The 17079-nt window shown below is 45.5% G+C and overlaps 1 protein-coding gene across 16 annotated transcripts in view; it reads right to left on the bottom strand.

The window, feature by feature from the left end:
* Positions 1 to 17079, bottom strand: part of mark2b (MAP/microtubule affinity-regulating kinase 2b) — a 100812-nt gene that overhangs the window by 40781 nt on the left and 42952 nt on the right. For 11 of the 16 annotated variants that reach the window (XM_055228941.1, XM_055228943.1, XM_055228945.1 and 8 more), the window contains exons 7-12: positions 16964 to 17020; positions 15824 to 16060; positions 8358 to 8477; positions 2016 to 2118; positions 1168 to 1280; positions 204 to 242 (exon numbers count right to left, since the gene is read on the bottom strand). In XM_055228941.1, the coding sequence (XP_055084916.1) occupies positions 204 to 242; positions 1168 to 1280; positions 2016 to 2118; positions 8358 to 8477; positions 15824 to 16060; positions 16964 to 17020 (669 nt within the window). The remainder of the gene's footprint in view (positions 1 to 203; positions 243 to 1167; positions 1281 to 2015; positions 2119 to 8357; positions 8478 to 15823; positions 16061 to 16963; positions 17021 to 17079) is intronic. The other 5 variants (XM_055228947.1, XM_055228942.1, XM_033984141.2 and 2 more) reach the window with 1 other exon arrangement.

Raw genomic sequence — 17079 nt, 5'->3', positions numbered from 1 at the left:
TCTGCCTAAAGCTTCAAACACCTCTGCATAGTGCCATGATAAGGGGCCAAGGAGAACAACACGCCAAAATGCTGGTGTGACTTACAGTGTACAGTAGCATCATAGCTTACTGGAGGACGGGGTGTCCTAGCTTAGATGCTGTGTTAGCCCTACTATCCCTGATGTACCTTGTGAGGTGGGGAGGGAAAATTTATGTTGCTTACATCACTTCCTGGGCGTGGCTTGATAAAGCCTTCCTCCAGCTGAAAGAGAAGACGTGTGAGGGTGATGAGCTTAGGGTGAACAAAGGTTACAAGGCATTGTTATGGTCTAAATTAATACAAATATAGATATAGATTTGTTAAGTGATGAGGTCACTTCTGGGTCCAACCGCAACTTCACAGCTGATTTCTAGCTTTGTTTTATTTTTTGCCACAATGCTACCTGCCTTCGACCTGAAAGTGCCGTCACACTTAACCACTCAGTAACAAGTTTCATTTAAGTTGTATTGTTTGAAAACATCAAAAAGCACTGGAAGTTTGGTTAATAGGTTGAATTTAAAATTGCGATGAAGGCCAAGCTAAAGTTCTATGCTAGTACAGAATTCAGGATCAAACATCTAAATCTTTATGAAAACTTAACAAAACTTTAACTTAACTCCATAAGCAGCTGGGTTACTACTGGTACATATATTTATTCATATGTGTAGCAAGACGAAACAAAACCTGGTTTGTTTGTCAGCAGAAAACAACTTGGATTAAAAAAAATGTTGACAATATTTCAGGAAAAACATATTAAAGACACACTATGTAACTTTATTGGTGGAATGTTTTCCACCTGCTTCCACAGTATGGCATCAAACAAATGTATGTACATGACAAGACAGGTAGGTGACGATACCAGGCCGAATTACAGGTCGGGGCTGTGGAGTGGCAATACAGCACACAGTAACAATACATGTTTTTCAAGGTATTACTTCAATAATTTAAAACATCTGAATGAATGCAAGAAAAATTAGTTAAATGCCATAATGTGGAACATGCCAGACAAAGCATTAACATCTCTACAAAAACATGGAGGTGGCAGACCCCTTATCAGAAAAGTTACATATAGCACCAATTTAGTAGGTTTGTAAAAGTGTGCCAGAGTAAAAAACAACCATGGTGGTGGTTGGTCTGGTCTCCTCACCTCTGAGTTTTTGTAGTCCAGTAGTAGGTAGGTAGCCATCACATCGTTGTACTTCTGATTGACCAGTGAGTCCTGGATCTCCTCTTGAGAGAAGCCCATCTGCAGCATGACGTCTGCAGACAGGGAGAAGGAGATTGGCAAGATCAATCATGTAAATCAAAGATTTCACTTTATTTCCCAGTTCGGACATTGTTAGGCCCGAGCAAGGGACTAATTAAAACGGAGCCCGAAGAAAAGAAAAAATCAAGTTGTAAACATGAATGGGCATACCAGTGACCAGTATCAAAAATTAGGACTCTAATCTAATTTTGAACGAAGATCCCGAGAAAAAAAAAATGAAAAAAGACTCAGTAAATTGTACCCCTCATACTTTAAATACCTTGAATTTTCATTCAAAAGGCTTGAAAATTGGTAAAAAATAAACTAGACCCATGTGCAATTAATGATTATTGTTTAGATTTTTGATTAATTCTAAAATGTGGATATGGCCATCCTGAAACTTGCGTATTTCCGACTTGATGTCAAATTAAGTCGGACCCAATGAAACCCTTTCATGCAACGATGTACAATATATATAGCTATGACAGCCATCCCCTATGATATGTCCTTGAAAAATTGAATGGGGCCAAAGAATTTAGTTTGTCGTAGACAATAGAAATTTGGCACAGACATCCTTGCCATACTGAACAAAAAAGCCAATCAGGACAGACTTCTATTTGCATGGCAACATCCAACATTTCTCATATAAATACATGGGTTTTGGTTAACTGGGATGGTCATAGACTGTTAAAATTTGGTCCCATCTCAGACACATAGTGGTGTGGTGAACTGGCTTGGTGGCTGCGTACCTGTCCGGCGTGGGTCCTTGTAGTCTGGCTGCGGTTCTATGTAAGGCTTGAGCTCTTCCTCCTCGTAGCCCACGTTCATCCATCGGTCTCTCATGATCTGCTGCTGGGAAAAGACACAAACACAGGCAGACACGCCGTCACAATGGATCCACACAATACACAGAGCACACAAGGCATGTGGACGATAGGGCGAGTAGAGCAGGAGTGCAGCCCTGGGACCACTCTGGAGCACACAAGGATGGCTACTCATTAGAAAGTCAGATTTTTCAAAGAAAGTTAAGAGAAAAAAATATTTTATTGCCTTGATTTGTATAATTATTGTAATTTGTTAAAACCACATGAAACTGAAACAAACAAAGCGCACGGTACCATTGTGGTGCTTGTTTCCACACAGAGTGTGTTTTTGCACGGCATCACGCCGACTGTGCAACAGTGAAGAGAGCGGTATATTTTAGATCCACCAGTGAGTTAGGGAGTAGGTTTTAGATGGTGCAAGAGCATGAAAGACTCTGATAAATAAATTAATGATGATGAAGAAGTTCACGAAAAGACCACGACGAAACGGTAAGACATAAAAGCTCAAGTGAATGGCATATGGAGCTAGCACTGCAAAATGACTACCTCAGTGCAGTAGAGTACAGAGCTCAAAGGTCAACACAGGAGGATAAACACATGTCGATGTTTAACTCTCATCTTAGTTGAGCTGATAGGACATAAAACTTTATTTTCTATGACATTAATTCACAAAAACTGTAGTTCACATTTAATGTGGCCTGTTTACAATACAGTCTGTTAACAAGTAAATTCATAATAGACATAAATATAGAGAAATGTTTCTGTTTTGGAGATAAACTGCTGTGCAATCAAGAGTAAATGTGTTATTTCAAGCAGGGGAAAAAAAACTTATTTGTTTTAACTACAACTAATATGGATTTAAGAATATTTTATGAAAGGTTAAAAAAAATATAGATTACTCAATTAAAAGAAATAATCAATTATTGAAATAATAAATTACTAAAATAATCAATAGCTTCAAATAGCTTCAGCCCTAGTTCTGTATGACTGTACTCCAACTATAATATGCTGCTTTTGTTCCAAGAGTGCAAAAACTTCTCACAATATTTCCAGTTGAAAATGGCCTTTAATTAAAACTAAGTTAAGCTATTTTAAACATCAGAATCAGCAGACTTTTATTGCCATCATCTGTGAACACAGTTCACAAACTAGGAACTTGCTGCGGTGATAAAGTGCAACATAAGGTCTATTGTGGTTCACTTGTTGTCATGTCTATGTGCACTTTTGTCTCATCTGTGTGTTTCTCTAAATGTTCTGTTTCTGGCCTGCCTTAGGACAACGGATGTAAAGTAGCTATTGTGCCGATTCCGGCATATTCGGTGTTTGTTGACATGTTGATTAATATGCACTGTCCTAATAAATAAATAAAATAAATAAATAAATAAATAAAAACACACTGAATAAATACAAATACAAATAAGGGCATTCACAATGTTAAAAAAGACATGTTTAAAAATAAAATACTTAGAGGTAGAAAATATAGCATCAGACAGCATCAGAACAACAGTGCAAACATTGCTTAATAAAGTGACCAGTATTATAAAGTGTCCAGTTTCATGAGACAAACAGCAGAGGGGAAGAAACTGTTCTTATGATGAGAGCTTCTGGTCCCAGTGGACCGTAGCCTCCTGCCAGAGGAAAGTGGCTCAAATAGTCCATGTCCAGGGTGAGAAGTGTCAGCTGTTATACGGCTTGCTTGCCCCCGAGCCCTGGAGACGTACAGGTCCTGTAGAGATGGAAGGCTGCAGCCAATCACCTTCTCAACAGAGCGCACAATGCGCTGCAGTCTCTGTCTGTCCCTGGCAGTGGCCCCAGCGAACCACACAGTGATGGAGGAGGTGGGGATGGACTCAATGATGGCCGTGTAGGACTGCACCATCATCTGGACCGGCAGCTTACCTTTCCTCAGCTGCCGCAGGAAGAACATCCTCTGCTGGGCTTTCTTTATGAGGGAGCTGATGGTTGGCTCCCACTTGAGGTCCTGAGTGATGCAGGTGCCCGGGAAGAGGAAGGAGTCCACAGTGATGATGGGGGAGTCCATCAGGGTGGGGGGAGGCAGGGGGGCTGTGACTTTCCTGAAGTCCACAATCATCTCCACTGTCTTCTGGGTGTTCAGCTCCAGGTTGTTGCTGCTGCACCAGGACACCAGCCGGTCCAACTCCCTCCTGTAGGCATACTCATTGCCGTCCAAGATGAGCCCGATGAGGGTGGTGTCATCTGCAAACTTAACCAGCTTGACGGAGTCGTGGATGGAGGTGCAGCAGTTGGTGTACAGGGAGAAGAGCAGGCGAGAAAGTACACAGCCCTGTGGAGATCCTGTGCTGATAGTCCGAGCTGAGCGAGCTTGTCCTGGAGCAGTGCAGGGAGGATGGTGTTGAACGCAGAGCTGAAGTCCACGAACAGGATCCTGGCGTAGGTTCCCGGGGAGTCTAGATGCTGGAAGATGAAGTGAAGGGCCAGGTTGATGGCGTCGTCTACAGACCGATTGGCTCTGTAGGGGAACTGCAGAGGGTCCAGGAGGGGGGAGGTGAAGGACTTGAGCACTTCTTGAACAGCTTAGTCACGTCCTGCTCCAAAACTGTGAGGGCAGTGGGGGAGGAGGAGAGGTCCGACTGGCTGTAATGTCCATGATGGTGAAGGTGGTGGGGGAGGGGTGTGAGGCCACAAACCTCTATTTAGCTATTTAACTTTTCTGCTAATTACTTGTTGTCCACAGCGGGATGGGGCTTTGGGCCTGTAGTTGGTGATTTGCCTAAGCCCTCTCCAGACAGAAGCAGAGTCGGTGGTGGAAAAATGCTGTTCCAGACGTGTATTGTATTTAGATTTAGCCTTTTCCACCTTTTTGCTAAACGCATACTTGCAACGCCATCTCCTTTTCCCTTCTTAAATGTCTCAGCCTGGGTGTGAACCAGGGTTTATCGTTGTTAAAAGTCACCCTGGTACATGGTGGAATGATGCTGTCCTCACAGAACTGAATGTATGACATCACAGTGTCTGTGTACTCATCCAAACTTTCTGTGGCAGCCTTGAACACATCCCAGTCTGTAATGTCCAAACACATGCGAAGCTCCTCCACAGCCTCATTGGTCCACTTCTGAGAAGTCCTCACAGCAGGTTTGGAGAGTTTCAGCCGTGGTTTGTAAGCAGGGATGAGGTGAATCATGACGTGATCAGAGAATCCTAGAGCAGCGCGGGGCACGGCTCTGTAGGCTCCACTTTTCTTCTTTCTTTCTTTATTTGACAGGGACCATGTACAAATTCATTAATCTTACAAGGAAAAGATGCCAATTTGCCATACAACAATAACAATTAAAAACAATTTTAAAAAATGACCCCATGTCCAATACACTGACTGTAGTGTAACAGTGATCCAGAGTCTTCTATTCTCTCATCTAACATTTAATAAACTGTTTATACTTGGACAGTTCCTGGCTCCGATTTCCCTTATTAAAATCCCCCAGGATGATCAGTAAAGAGTCAAGGTTGGAAGGTTCGGTCCACATTCAGAATCTGCACCACAAGCACACGCTGGGCCTCGTGCGTGTCCACGCATGGTGCAATGTAAACAGCTGCCAGAATGAATGAAGCGAACTCACGTGGGGAATAGAAAGGTCTGCAGTTAATGAAGAGATATTCCACAGCAGGAGAGCAGAGTTGGGAGATCACAGTCACATCCGTGCACCAGGCGTTGTTGATGTAGAAACAGACACCTCCACCTTTCATCTTTTCCCTGTTGTCTGTCCGTGCAGAGGAGCTGGAATCCCTCCAGATGAAGCGCGCAGTCCAGGATATGCTCGTTGAGCCATGTCTCCGTGAAGCACAAGACGCAAGAGGAAGAAAAGTCCTTGTTTCTCCTCATCAGCAGTGCCAGTTCGTCCATCTTGTTGCTGAGTGAGTGAATGTTAGAGAGGAAAATCCCAGGTAAGGGTGCGTGAGCACCGCATCTCCGAAGGTGGTGAACTAAATCTACTGCAGGCACTAAAAAAACTGGCAGTAGATCAGCAGGAGTCGTTGTTCTGATGTTTAAGAGCTCTTCGCGGGTGTAAGAGCACACTGACATACACACAAAAACTAAAAACACACAGTGCACCAAATCACCAAGGCGACAGTATGTGGCGCCATCTTAGATCTTCATCATAAACATAACTTTGAAACATAGCATGGAGCTGTATTAAATGTAAATGGCCGTTATTCCACTCTTCCTTTTCCTTACGTACATTCAAGCAGATGCTGTAATGGCTCTGGGCAGGACACATGTTTTTGGCACAGTGTGTGGAGCACTTAACCAGCATGTAGTTTTTCACACAAAGCGCTGCACAGCAAACCAGTGTTTCAAATAATTTCAATTTCAAACATGACTGTATCTATACCTAATGTTGCACTCAATCGTGGTGGCTGTGTGAACCACAATTTCATTTTGATGTAATATAAACATGACAGATCTAATCTAGGGATGGGACGATATTAAATTTTAGACTCACGATTATCGTGGCCAAAATAATCGCGATTAACGATATTATCGCGATAATTATTAACCTGTTAACGTTCCGACGGCCCGGGCCTACTTTACAACTTTACAGCAATGTACATACACTTCTGCGTCACCCGCACAAACAATCTACACATCAAATGAAAGCTGCGGCGCTCGTCCTTCTGGATATGCAAACCATTTTCACCTGCAATCACCACAGTGCTGACAGGAAAGACGTTTTTATAGAAAGTCACAAAGTGTGAATCTGGACTTCACTTACCATTGAGCGCTCTGGTTCTGTCAAACATCAACATATTCACACAAAGTTGGTCTCATTTGTTCCGTAAAGGTCCAGAGAATATAATCCAGTCAAAAAATTATGTCCACAAAATAAGAACCTCCATGTCCAATCTGCTGCAGGAAAGTACTCCAAATATAAAATCTGCTCCGTCACTTCTTTTCCTTTCTTTAGTCGATTTCAGGCATAATAAACTTCTGACAGCACCAACTTTGTTCCCCAGTGCTAAACACACGTGTTAGCTTGTGATTGACACCAGTGTTGGCCAATAAGGTGGGGGTTGTGGGTTACTGAGGCCGCAGACAGCGAATCAGTGAAAGTGACTGAAAGTTTACGCCCCACTCCTCCCCTTGTATAATCAACCAATTACATCACACACATTTAGTGGCGTTTTCCCCTTACAGCCAATGAGCAGCGGGACAGGATGATGTATCACATGGCATGGTTTTCCGTAAACAGACGTACCCGGAAGAAAATGTGTACTCCTCAATGCCATGCTGGCGAAATGAACCAGTCCTTGTTGCGCCGGAAGTGACGCAAGTGCCCGTCGACGAACACTTAATTTTTTTTTTATTACGGCACTTTGGTGAATTGGGAAACGAGTGGATGCAGAAATGTGTGCATAATGGCGCATTTTACGCACTGTTGTTTTGCGTTTTAAACATGACGAAACGGACAAACCAAAGGGAGTACGTGACCGAGGACACTGTGGATGTTTGTACAAGTTAAACTAGAGGCATCTCTGACCTGGAGCGGTTCATGGCAAAGATTAAAGATCTCACAGTGGACTCAGGAGTAAAAGACCTTATTTTTTGATGGATTGGATGCTGTTCTCGATCGGTAAGCATGGTTTATTCTGCTATTGACTTAATTGTACGTAAAATATACCGTGTATAATCGTTAGCTTTGCTTCTGTGCATATAGTGCACATTCGGACCATGCGCTCTGGCACATTTGTGTTCAGCTGTATGAATTAGACTTAATTTGTCTATTGTTTAAAAGGTGTTGTTTTATTCTGCAGTTTGCATTATTGTAGGTAAAAATGTAAGATGTGCACACATTAGCGTCTCATCTGTGCGCACGGGTGAGGCGCGCACTGGTACGTTCCTGTGGAGAGTTACGGATCAGACTTTGTTTATTGTTGATATCTGACAGAATATAGTTCAGACAGAGATAAGCACAGAAGCTACAAGTGTCATTGCTATGTCAGAGTGGGCAAACACCACAAACTAACAACTAAACGTTGTATTGGAACTGGAAACATGAGGCAGTGTGGTGCCGTAAAGGCGATTATAATCGTGCGCGATGAACGCGATTATTAAAAAATGCCACGAACGATTAATTGCGGACCTTATTTATCGCGATTAACGATATTATCGTATATCGTCCCATCCCTAATCTAATCTAATGTCTTGCCCCATCTGGAAGTATGACATCATCACATTCTGTAATCTGAAAAGCACCAATAAGAGTGTAGATTAGTAGATGTCAGGCTCACCTCCAGGCTTCCTCTCTTGGACGGGTTGAGAATGAGGAACTTCTTGAGGAGGTTTTCACAGTCAGTGGACATGTAGAAGGGGATGCGGTACTTCCCACGCAGCACACGCTCTCTCAGCTCCTGGAGAACACAACAGAGAACACAGCAGCACAGAGTCAGGAACATGAAGAACAAGCTGACACTCGAGGCCACTACACACAATACAAGACACTTTAGACCTTTACAATCTCTCAAACTATTAGAGTTGGGCAATTACTATGATTTAATTAAGCTAATATCACCATTTTCATGGGCCAAAACATGAGTCCAATACTAATACTTCCTGGTTTCTCCTAATATCCTTGTGACATTCTGAGACAAAATCCAGACATTTTTGATCCTCAGATTCATATAGTCAAGTTCCTCACACATTGAATATGTATAAATCTGTTATAAATTTTCTCAGTCCACTTTTATTATATTTTTTTCATTTCTTTTTTACTTGTAATGTTTGTTTTGAGTCAGATCATACATTTCTCTGATTGGTTAAAGGTATGCAACTTTCTGGAGCAGAAAAGTCAATTGCATTATTCTATTCAAATACAAAAAAAAAACATACTTTGGAATACTCTCCATGGAGATAGATGCATTTTATGTCATACTGTGGAATATTAGACCCAAAGAAACAACATTTCCATGGAAACAAACAGGATGAGTCCCTCCTCCAGGCCAAGTGATTAGAGATGGGACGATATTAAATTTTAGACTCACAATTATCGTGGCCAAAATAATCGCGATTAACGATATTATCACGATAATTATTAACCTGTTAACGTTCCGACGGCCCGGGCCTACTTTACAACTTTACAGCAATGTACATACACTTCTGCGTCACCCACACAAACAATCTACACATCAAATGAAAGCTGCGGCACTCGTCTTTCTGGATATGTAAACCATTTTGCAATCACCACAGTGCTGACAGGAAAGACGTTTTTATAGAAAAGTCACAAAGTGTGAATCTGGACTTGCGCTCCGGTTCTGTCAAACATCAACATAGTCACACAAAGTTGGTCTCATTTGTTCCGTAAAGGTCCAGAGAATATATTCCAGTCAAGAAATTATGTCCACAAAATAAGATCCTCCATGTCCAATCTGCTGCAGGAAAGTATTCCAAATATGAACTCTGCTCCGTCACTTCTTTGCCGTTCTTTTGTCGATTTCAGGCATAATAAAGTTCTGACAGCACCAACTTTGTTCCCCAGTGCTAAACACACGTGTCAGCTTGTAAGGTGGGGGTTGTGGGTTACTGACGCCGCAGAAAGTGAATCAGTGCTACAGATGACTGAAAGTTTACGCCCCACTCTTCCCCTTGTAGAATCAACCAATTACATCACACACATTTAGTGACGTTTTCCCCTTACAGCCAATGAGCAGCGGGACAGGATGATGTATCACATGGCATGGTTTTCCGTAAACAGACGTACCCGGAAGAAAATGTGTACTCCTCAATGCCATGCTGCCGAAATGGACCGGTCCTTGTTGCGCCGGAAGTGACGCAAGTGCCCGTCGACGAACACTTAATTTTTTTAATTAAGGCACTTTGGTGAATTGGGAAACAAGTGGATGCAGAAATATGTGCATAATGGCGCATTTTACGCATTGTTGTTTTGCATTTTAAACGTGACGAAACGGACAAAACAAAGGGAGTACATTATCGAGGACACTGTGGATGTTTGTACAAGTTAAACTAGAGGAATCTCTGACCCGGAGCGGTTCATGGCAAAGAGTAAAGATCCCACAGTGGACTCAGGAGTAAAAGACCTTATTTTTTGATGGATTGGATGCTGTTCTCGATCGGTAAGCATGGTTTATTCTGCTATTGACTTAATTGTACGTAAAATATACTGTGTATAATCGTTAGCTTTGCTTCTGTGCACATAGTGCGCATTCGGACCATGCGCTCTGGCACATTTGTGTTCAGCTGTGTGAATTAGACTTAATTTGCCTATTGTTTAAAAGGTGTTGTTTTATTTAGCAGTTTGCATTATTGTATGTAAAAATCTAAGATGTGCACACATTAGCGTCTCATCTGTGCACACGGGTGAGGCGCGCGCTGGTACATTCCTGTGGAAAGTTACGGATCACTTTGTTTATTGTTGATATCTGACAGAATATAGTTCAGACATAGATAAGCACAGAAGCTACAAGTGTCATTGCTATGTCAGAGTGGGCAAACACCACAAACTAACATCTAAACGTTGTATTGGAACTGGAAACATGAGGCAGTGTGGTGCCGTAAAGGCGATTATAATCGTGCACGATGATCGCGATTATTAAAAAATGCCACGGACGATTAATTGCGGACCTTATTTATCGTGATTAACGATATTATCGTATATCATCCCATCCCTACAAGTGATACCCAAGTATGTGGAGATGCAAGCCCTTTCACAGTAAGAGCACGTGTTTTTATTTGTTTTCCCACTGCAATAAAAACAACCATAAAGAAAAGTCCTTATATTTTATTATTTTAGGTCAAAAAAGTTGCATATTGAGGTTTTAATCAATCATATACGTCAGAAAGCCTGAAGGCAGGTCTACAGATCCAGGCCATGCATACCATAACTATTGTACAAGCATGTGCACTTGGCTGGCCAGACAGCCAACTTGACTGATGTAAAAGTGAAAAAATTAAAGATTTACTATAGGTTATATCAGGCAAACAGCAAAGTAATAATTAATAAAATAAAAAAAACTTAAAACTTAAAACACCTGCACTTTCTTCACAGTCCATTCCAAAGCCCAAAAGGCTAATGATTGACTTTTGACTTACAATACTGTAGTGTAAAATGACTGCTCTCTTGTGCAGCACTCACTAATCCAGTGTTAGAAGGAGGTGTGAAGCTTCACAGCCATGCAGCCTCAGAGCTCATGTGACAAATCAGACCACAGCAATAGCACCACAACTACCACCAGGACTCTGTGAGGAGAACAGCTCCAGACCACAGCACTATCTGTGAGGGACTTCATCTTCCCAGGTCTGTCCCCATCACTTCACTGCCTTTACTTGTACACCAGTAAAACGCAATCTCTGACCTAATCTCTCCTAGTCCGAGTTTCCTCACTGTAAACGTCACGTCACATAAACACATTTGGAGAACTCGGATTGCACTCAAGCACTGGTACATGTAATGGCACACTCCGATCACATTAGGAGAGGCATTCAACTACACAAGAACCAAGGAGCCCTCCACTACTGACTTGTGTTCTTTCATTGTTTTGATCTGCTATGTTATCTGCTCTGTTATATTAGAGTCTATTTTTAGTTTATTTTGTAAGTATATTTTTTAAATTATTTTAAAGTATTTATCTATTATCTTGTTTTATTGCATGTACAATTTTCCTTCTGTTCTTTAACTGTGCGGTGCAATACTGGAATTTCCCCACTGTGGGACTAATAAAGGCATATCTTATCTTATCTTATGTTAAAATGAAAGTAAAAACTACCAGAGCTTCAATGTGTTTATTTATGCTGTGGAACAGTTAGGGGTACTAACATGTCAAATCAAATGCTTAAAGTGAATGAGTTGTTGTTTATTTGCATACTGTATGCATGTTAGCATTTAATTTATTATAGCTACGTTTTAACACTAATGCAAATTAGCTTGATGCTCTGGAATGTCTCTTAGACCTTCATTTGCTGCTGTACTCTGGGACAAGCTTGGTCTGCCTGGCTCTGTGGAGCACTCGGAGTGGCCTGTGTGTAAACATAGTGACTGCCTTTAGCCTAGTCCTTCATTAAAACTGCACACTCCACTGTGGGCCTATTCCTCATGAGCCTAACACACTGAACTGTGCACTGATCTACTGGACACTTCATTTGTGTGGTTTGGTTCAGAGCACTTTCTGCACTGGGATATTTACAAGAGAACTACAAAGTATTTAACACGTGCCCATCTCTGCACCCGCTGGGCACAGGACAGGGAGAATGAGTTTCTCAGGGAGGGAGGGACCCATCAACTTTGATATTTTTAATTTTCAGTATTGGCTAATATTTAACACATGGGGAACTGACCACAGTTTTCAATTTTTATTGTATTGTCCATCCATCCATCCATCCATTTTCTTCCGCTTATCCGGGGCCGGGTCGCGGGGGCAGCAGTCTAAGCAGGGACTCCCAGACTTCCCTCACCCCGGACACGTCCTCCAGCTCCTCCGGTGGGACCCCAAGGCGTTCCCAGGCCAGCCGAGAGACATAGTCCCTCCAGCGTGTCCTGGGTCTTCCCCGGGGCCTCCTCCCAGTGGGACATGCCCAGAACACCTCCCTAGGGAGGCGTCCAGGAGGCATCCTGAGCAGATGCCCGAGCCACCTCAGCTGGTTCCTCTCAACGTGTAGGAGCAGCGGCTCTACTCCGAGCTCCTCCCGTGTGACCGAGCTCCTCACCCTATCCCTAAGGGTGCGCCCGGCCACTCTGCGGAGGAAACCCATTTCGGCCGCTTGTATCCGCGATCTTGTCCTTTCGGTCATTACCCAAAGCTCATGACCATAGGTTAGGGTAGGAACGTAGATTGACCGGTAAATAGAGAGCTTCGCCTTCCGGCTCAGCTCCTTCTTTACCACAACGGACCGATACAGCGACCGCATCACTGCAGACGCTGCACCGATCCGCCTGTCAATCTCACGCTCCATCCTTCCCTCACTCGTGAACAAGACCCCGAGATACTTGAACTCCTCCACTTGGGGCAGAGACTCACCACCCACCCGGAGAGAGCAAACCACCTTTTTCCGGTCGAGAACCATGGCCTCGGATTTGGAGGAGCTGATTCTCATCCCAGCCGCTTCACACTCGGCTGCAAACCGCCCCAGTGCCTGCTGCAGGTCCTGGCTCGAAGAAGCCATCAGGACAACATCATCTGCAAACAGCAGAGATGAAATCCTGTGGTTCCCAAACCAGGCCCCCTCCGGCCCCTGGCTGCGCCTAGAAATTCTGTCCATAAATATAATGAACAGAACCGGTGACAAAGGGCAGCCCTGGCGGAGTCCAACATGCACTGGGAACAGGTCTGACTTACTGCCGGCAATGCGAACACAGCTCCTGCTCCGGTCATACAGGGACCGGACAGCCCTTAGCAAAGAGCCCCGGACCCCATACTCCCAGAGCACCCCCCAAAGGACACCACGAGGGACACGGTCGAATGCCTTCTCCAGATCCACAAAACACATGTGGACTGGTTGGGCATACTCCCATGAACCCTCGAGGACCCGATGGAGAGTATAGAGCTGGTCCAGTGTTCCACGACCAGGGCGAAAACCACACTGCTCCTCCTGAATCCGAGGTTCGACTATCGGTCGGATTCTCCTCTCCAGCACCCTGGAATAGACCTTACCGGGAAGGCTGAGGAGTGTGATTCCCCTGTAATTGGAACACACCCTCTGGTCCCCCTTCTTATACAGAGGGACCACCACCCCGGTCTGCCATTCCACAGGTACTGTCCCCGACCGCCACGCGATGTTGCAGAGACGTGTCAGCCAAGACAGTCCCACAACATCCAGAGACTTGAGGTACTCAGGACGGATCTCATCCACCCCCGGAGCCTTGCCACCGAGGAGCTTGCCAACCACCTCAGTGACTTCAGCCAGGGTGATGGACGAGTCCGCCCCTGGGTCCCCAGTTTCTGCTTCCTCCTCGGAAGACGTGACAGTGGGATTGAGGAGATCCTCAAAGTATTCCTTCCACCGCCCGACAACATCCCCAGTCGAGGTCAGCAGCTCTCCACCCGCACTGTAAACAGTGTTGGTGAAGCACTGCTTTCCCCTCCTGAGGCGTCGGACGGTTTGCCAGAATCTCTTTGAGGCCGTCCGATAGTCCTCCTCCATGGCCTCCCCGAACTCCTCCCAACCCCGAGTTTTTGCCTCTGTGACTGCCCGAGCCGCGGCACGCTTGGCCCGCCGGTACTCATCAGCTGCCTCAGGAGTCCCACGAGCCAACAAGGCTCGATAGGACTCCTTCTTCAGCTTGACGGCATCCCTTACTTCCGGTGTCCACCACCGGGTTCGGGGATTGCCGCCGCGACAAGCACCACAGACCTTACGACCACAGCTACGAGCAGCCGCATCAACAATAGAGGTGGAGAACATGGCCCACTCGGAGTCCATGTCTCCAACCTCCCCCGGGATCAGGGAGAAGCTCTCCCGGAGGTGGGAGTTGAAGACCCCCCTAACAGAGGGCTCCGCCAGACGTTCCCAGCAGACCCTCACAATACGCTTGGGCCTGCCAGGTCTGTCCGGCTTCCTCCTCCGCCAGCGGATCCAACTCACCACCAGGTGGTGATCAGTTGACAGCTCAGCCCCTCTCTTCACCCGAGTGTCCAAGACACGCGGTCGGAGGTCAGATGACACGACAACAAAGTCGATCATCGACCTCTGACCTAGAGTGTCCTGGTGCCATGTGCACCGATGGACACCCTTGTGCTCGAACATGGTGTTTGTTATGGACAAGCTGTGACTAGCACAGAAGTCCAATAACAAAACACCGCTCGGGTTCAGATCGGGGAGGCCGTTCCTCCCAATCACGCCCCTCCAAGTGTCACTGTCGTTACCCACATGGGCGTTGAAGTCCCCCAGGAGAACAACGGAGTCCCCGGTTGGTGCACTGTCTAGTACCCCTCCCAGGGACTCCAAGAAGGCCGGGTACTCTGCACTGCTGTTTGGCCCGTAGGCCGACACAACAGTGAGAGACCTGTCCCCGACCCGAAGGCGCAGGGACGCGACCCTCTTGTTCACCGGAGTGAACCCCAACACGCAGCGGCTGAGCTGTGGGGCAATGAGCAAGCCCACACCAGCTCGCCGCCGCTCCCCGCGGGCAACGCCAGAGAAATGGAGAGTCCAACCCCTCTCAAGAAGTTGGGTTCCAGAGCCCAAGCTGTGCGTGGAGGTGAGGCCGACTATATCTAGCCGGTAACGCTCAACCTCCCGCACAAGCTCAGGCTCCTTCCCCCCCAGCGAGGTGACATTCCATGTCCCCAGAGCTAGTCTCCATGTCCGGAGATCCGGTCGTCGAGGTCCCCGCCTTATTGTATTGTGTCTAATAAAAACAAATAAAAATGCTTTTTATATATATTTTTTCTGTTATATAGTTTTAACAGAATTGGCTGAAGACCTTTCCTTTAAAATGACTCAAGCTGGTCACTGACCATCAGAAATGATGATTCAAACTGGATAACAATCAGTGCATAAGTTTAGGACATAAGGACATACCTATTTGTTATTTGGATAGTTAAACAGTATGGCATTTAACTTATTTTAACATCTCCAAAAGACAAGATGGTTGCAGACTCTCCACCAGAAAAGTTACATAGTGCACCTTTAATCTGATGGCCTTAGTTTATGTGCTGTTGCTAAGTTTTTATGGTTAGACAGAGTTCTAGTATAAAGTTGGTGACCTCCGTTAACTCTATAAGGTGGCAGGTGAAACTACACACACCTTGAGGTTCTGTCCATCGAAGGGCAGTGACCCGCTGACCAGAGTGTAAAGGATGACCCCCAGGCTCCACACGTCCACCTCGGGCCCATCGTACTTCTTCCCCTGAAACAGTTCCGGAGCAGCATATGGAGGAGAGCCGCAGAACGTATCCAGCTTGTTCCCCAGAGTGAACTCATTACTGAAGCCAAAGTCTGCAATCTTTATGTTCATGTCTGCGTCCAACAGCAGGTTCTCCGCCTGCACACACGGACAAGGGAACAGGAGAGGAAGAGGATAGGGGGACCGGAGAGGAGGAGGACAGCAGTACAGGAGGACAGGTGGACAGGTGAGGAGGACATAGCGACAGGAGAGGGGGAGGAGAGGATAGGACAGGACAGGGGGACAGGAGGAAAAGAGAGCGCGGGGGAACCCAGGAGAGGATGAGGACAGGGGGACAAGAGAAGGACAGGAGAGGCCAGGAAAGGAGGACCAGGGGACAGGAGGAGGAGGACAGGGGGACAGGGGGACAAGGGGACAAGAGGACAAGGAGGAGGACAAAAGAAGAAGAGGACAGGGGGACAGTAGAGCAGGGGATGGAGAGAGCAGGAGAACAAGAGATCATGAACTGAAACACATGCAGAGGAGATAATCCCATACTCTATAAACCACTAGAGGAGTGCTTGGTTCGCCACAGGAGCAACAGAGACCAGACTGGCTGGGACCACTGACAAGACCAGAACATGAGCTTAGGTGGGATCATCAAAGCTGAAGCAGATCTGGTACACTGCCAGAGAAGGGGGCAGTATGACTGTGATGGATTTCACAAACACTACATACAGTGTGACTCTGACGTGCTGAGTCAGTGCACAGATATGTGGACTTTGTGCTTGTCTCCCCAGTATGACTGTGACTGTGACAGAGAGAGAGACAGAGACAGAAACAGAGAGAGAGACAGAGACAGAGATGAGGTTGCCTGGCTACAGGTGCATTCCTCTCTGCAGACTGATAGAGCTCCAAGTCTGAGCGGAGAGCTCCACAGGGTTTGTGGCAGCGGACAGCTCCACACATGGATACTTGGCCAAACTACAGCAGTTAATTCTAGAGCACTGTACACCATGGCTCACAAACCAACCAAATAGAGGAGGACAGGAGGAGGCTCACCTTCAGGTCTCTGTGCACTATACACTTTTGATGGCAATACTGCACTGCTGACACAATCTGGACAAAAGAACAGACAGTTTAGATGTCATGACCTTCAGAATAATTAAATAGCTCTA

This window comes from Periophthalmus magnuspinnatus, chromosome 18 (assembly GCF_009829125.3).
Source record: "Periophthalmus magnuspinnatus isolate fPerMag1 chromosome 18, fPerMag1.2.pri, whole genome shotgun sequence".
NCBI lineage: Eukaryota > Metazoa > Chordata > Actinopteri > Gobiiformes > Gobiidae > Periophthalmus > Periophthalmus magnuspinnatus.
This window is presented reverse-complemented; position numbering and strand designations above follow the sequence as displayed.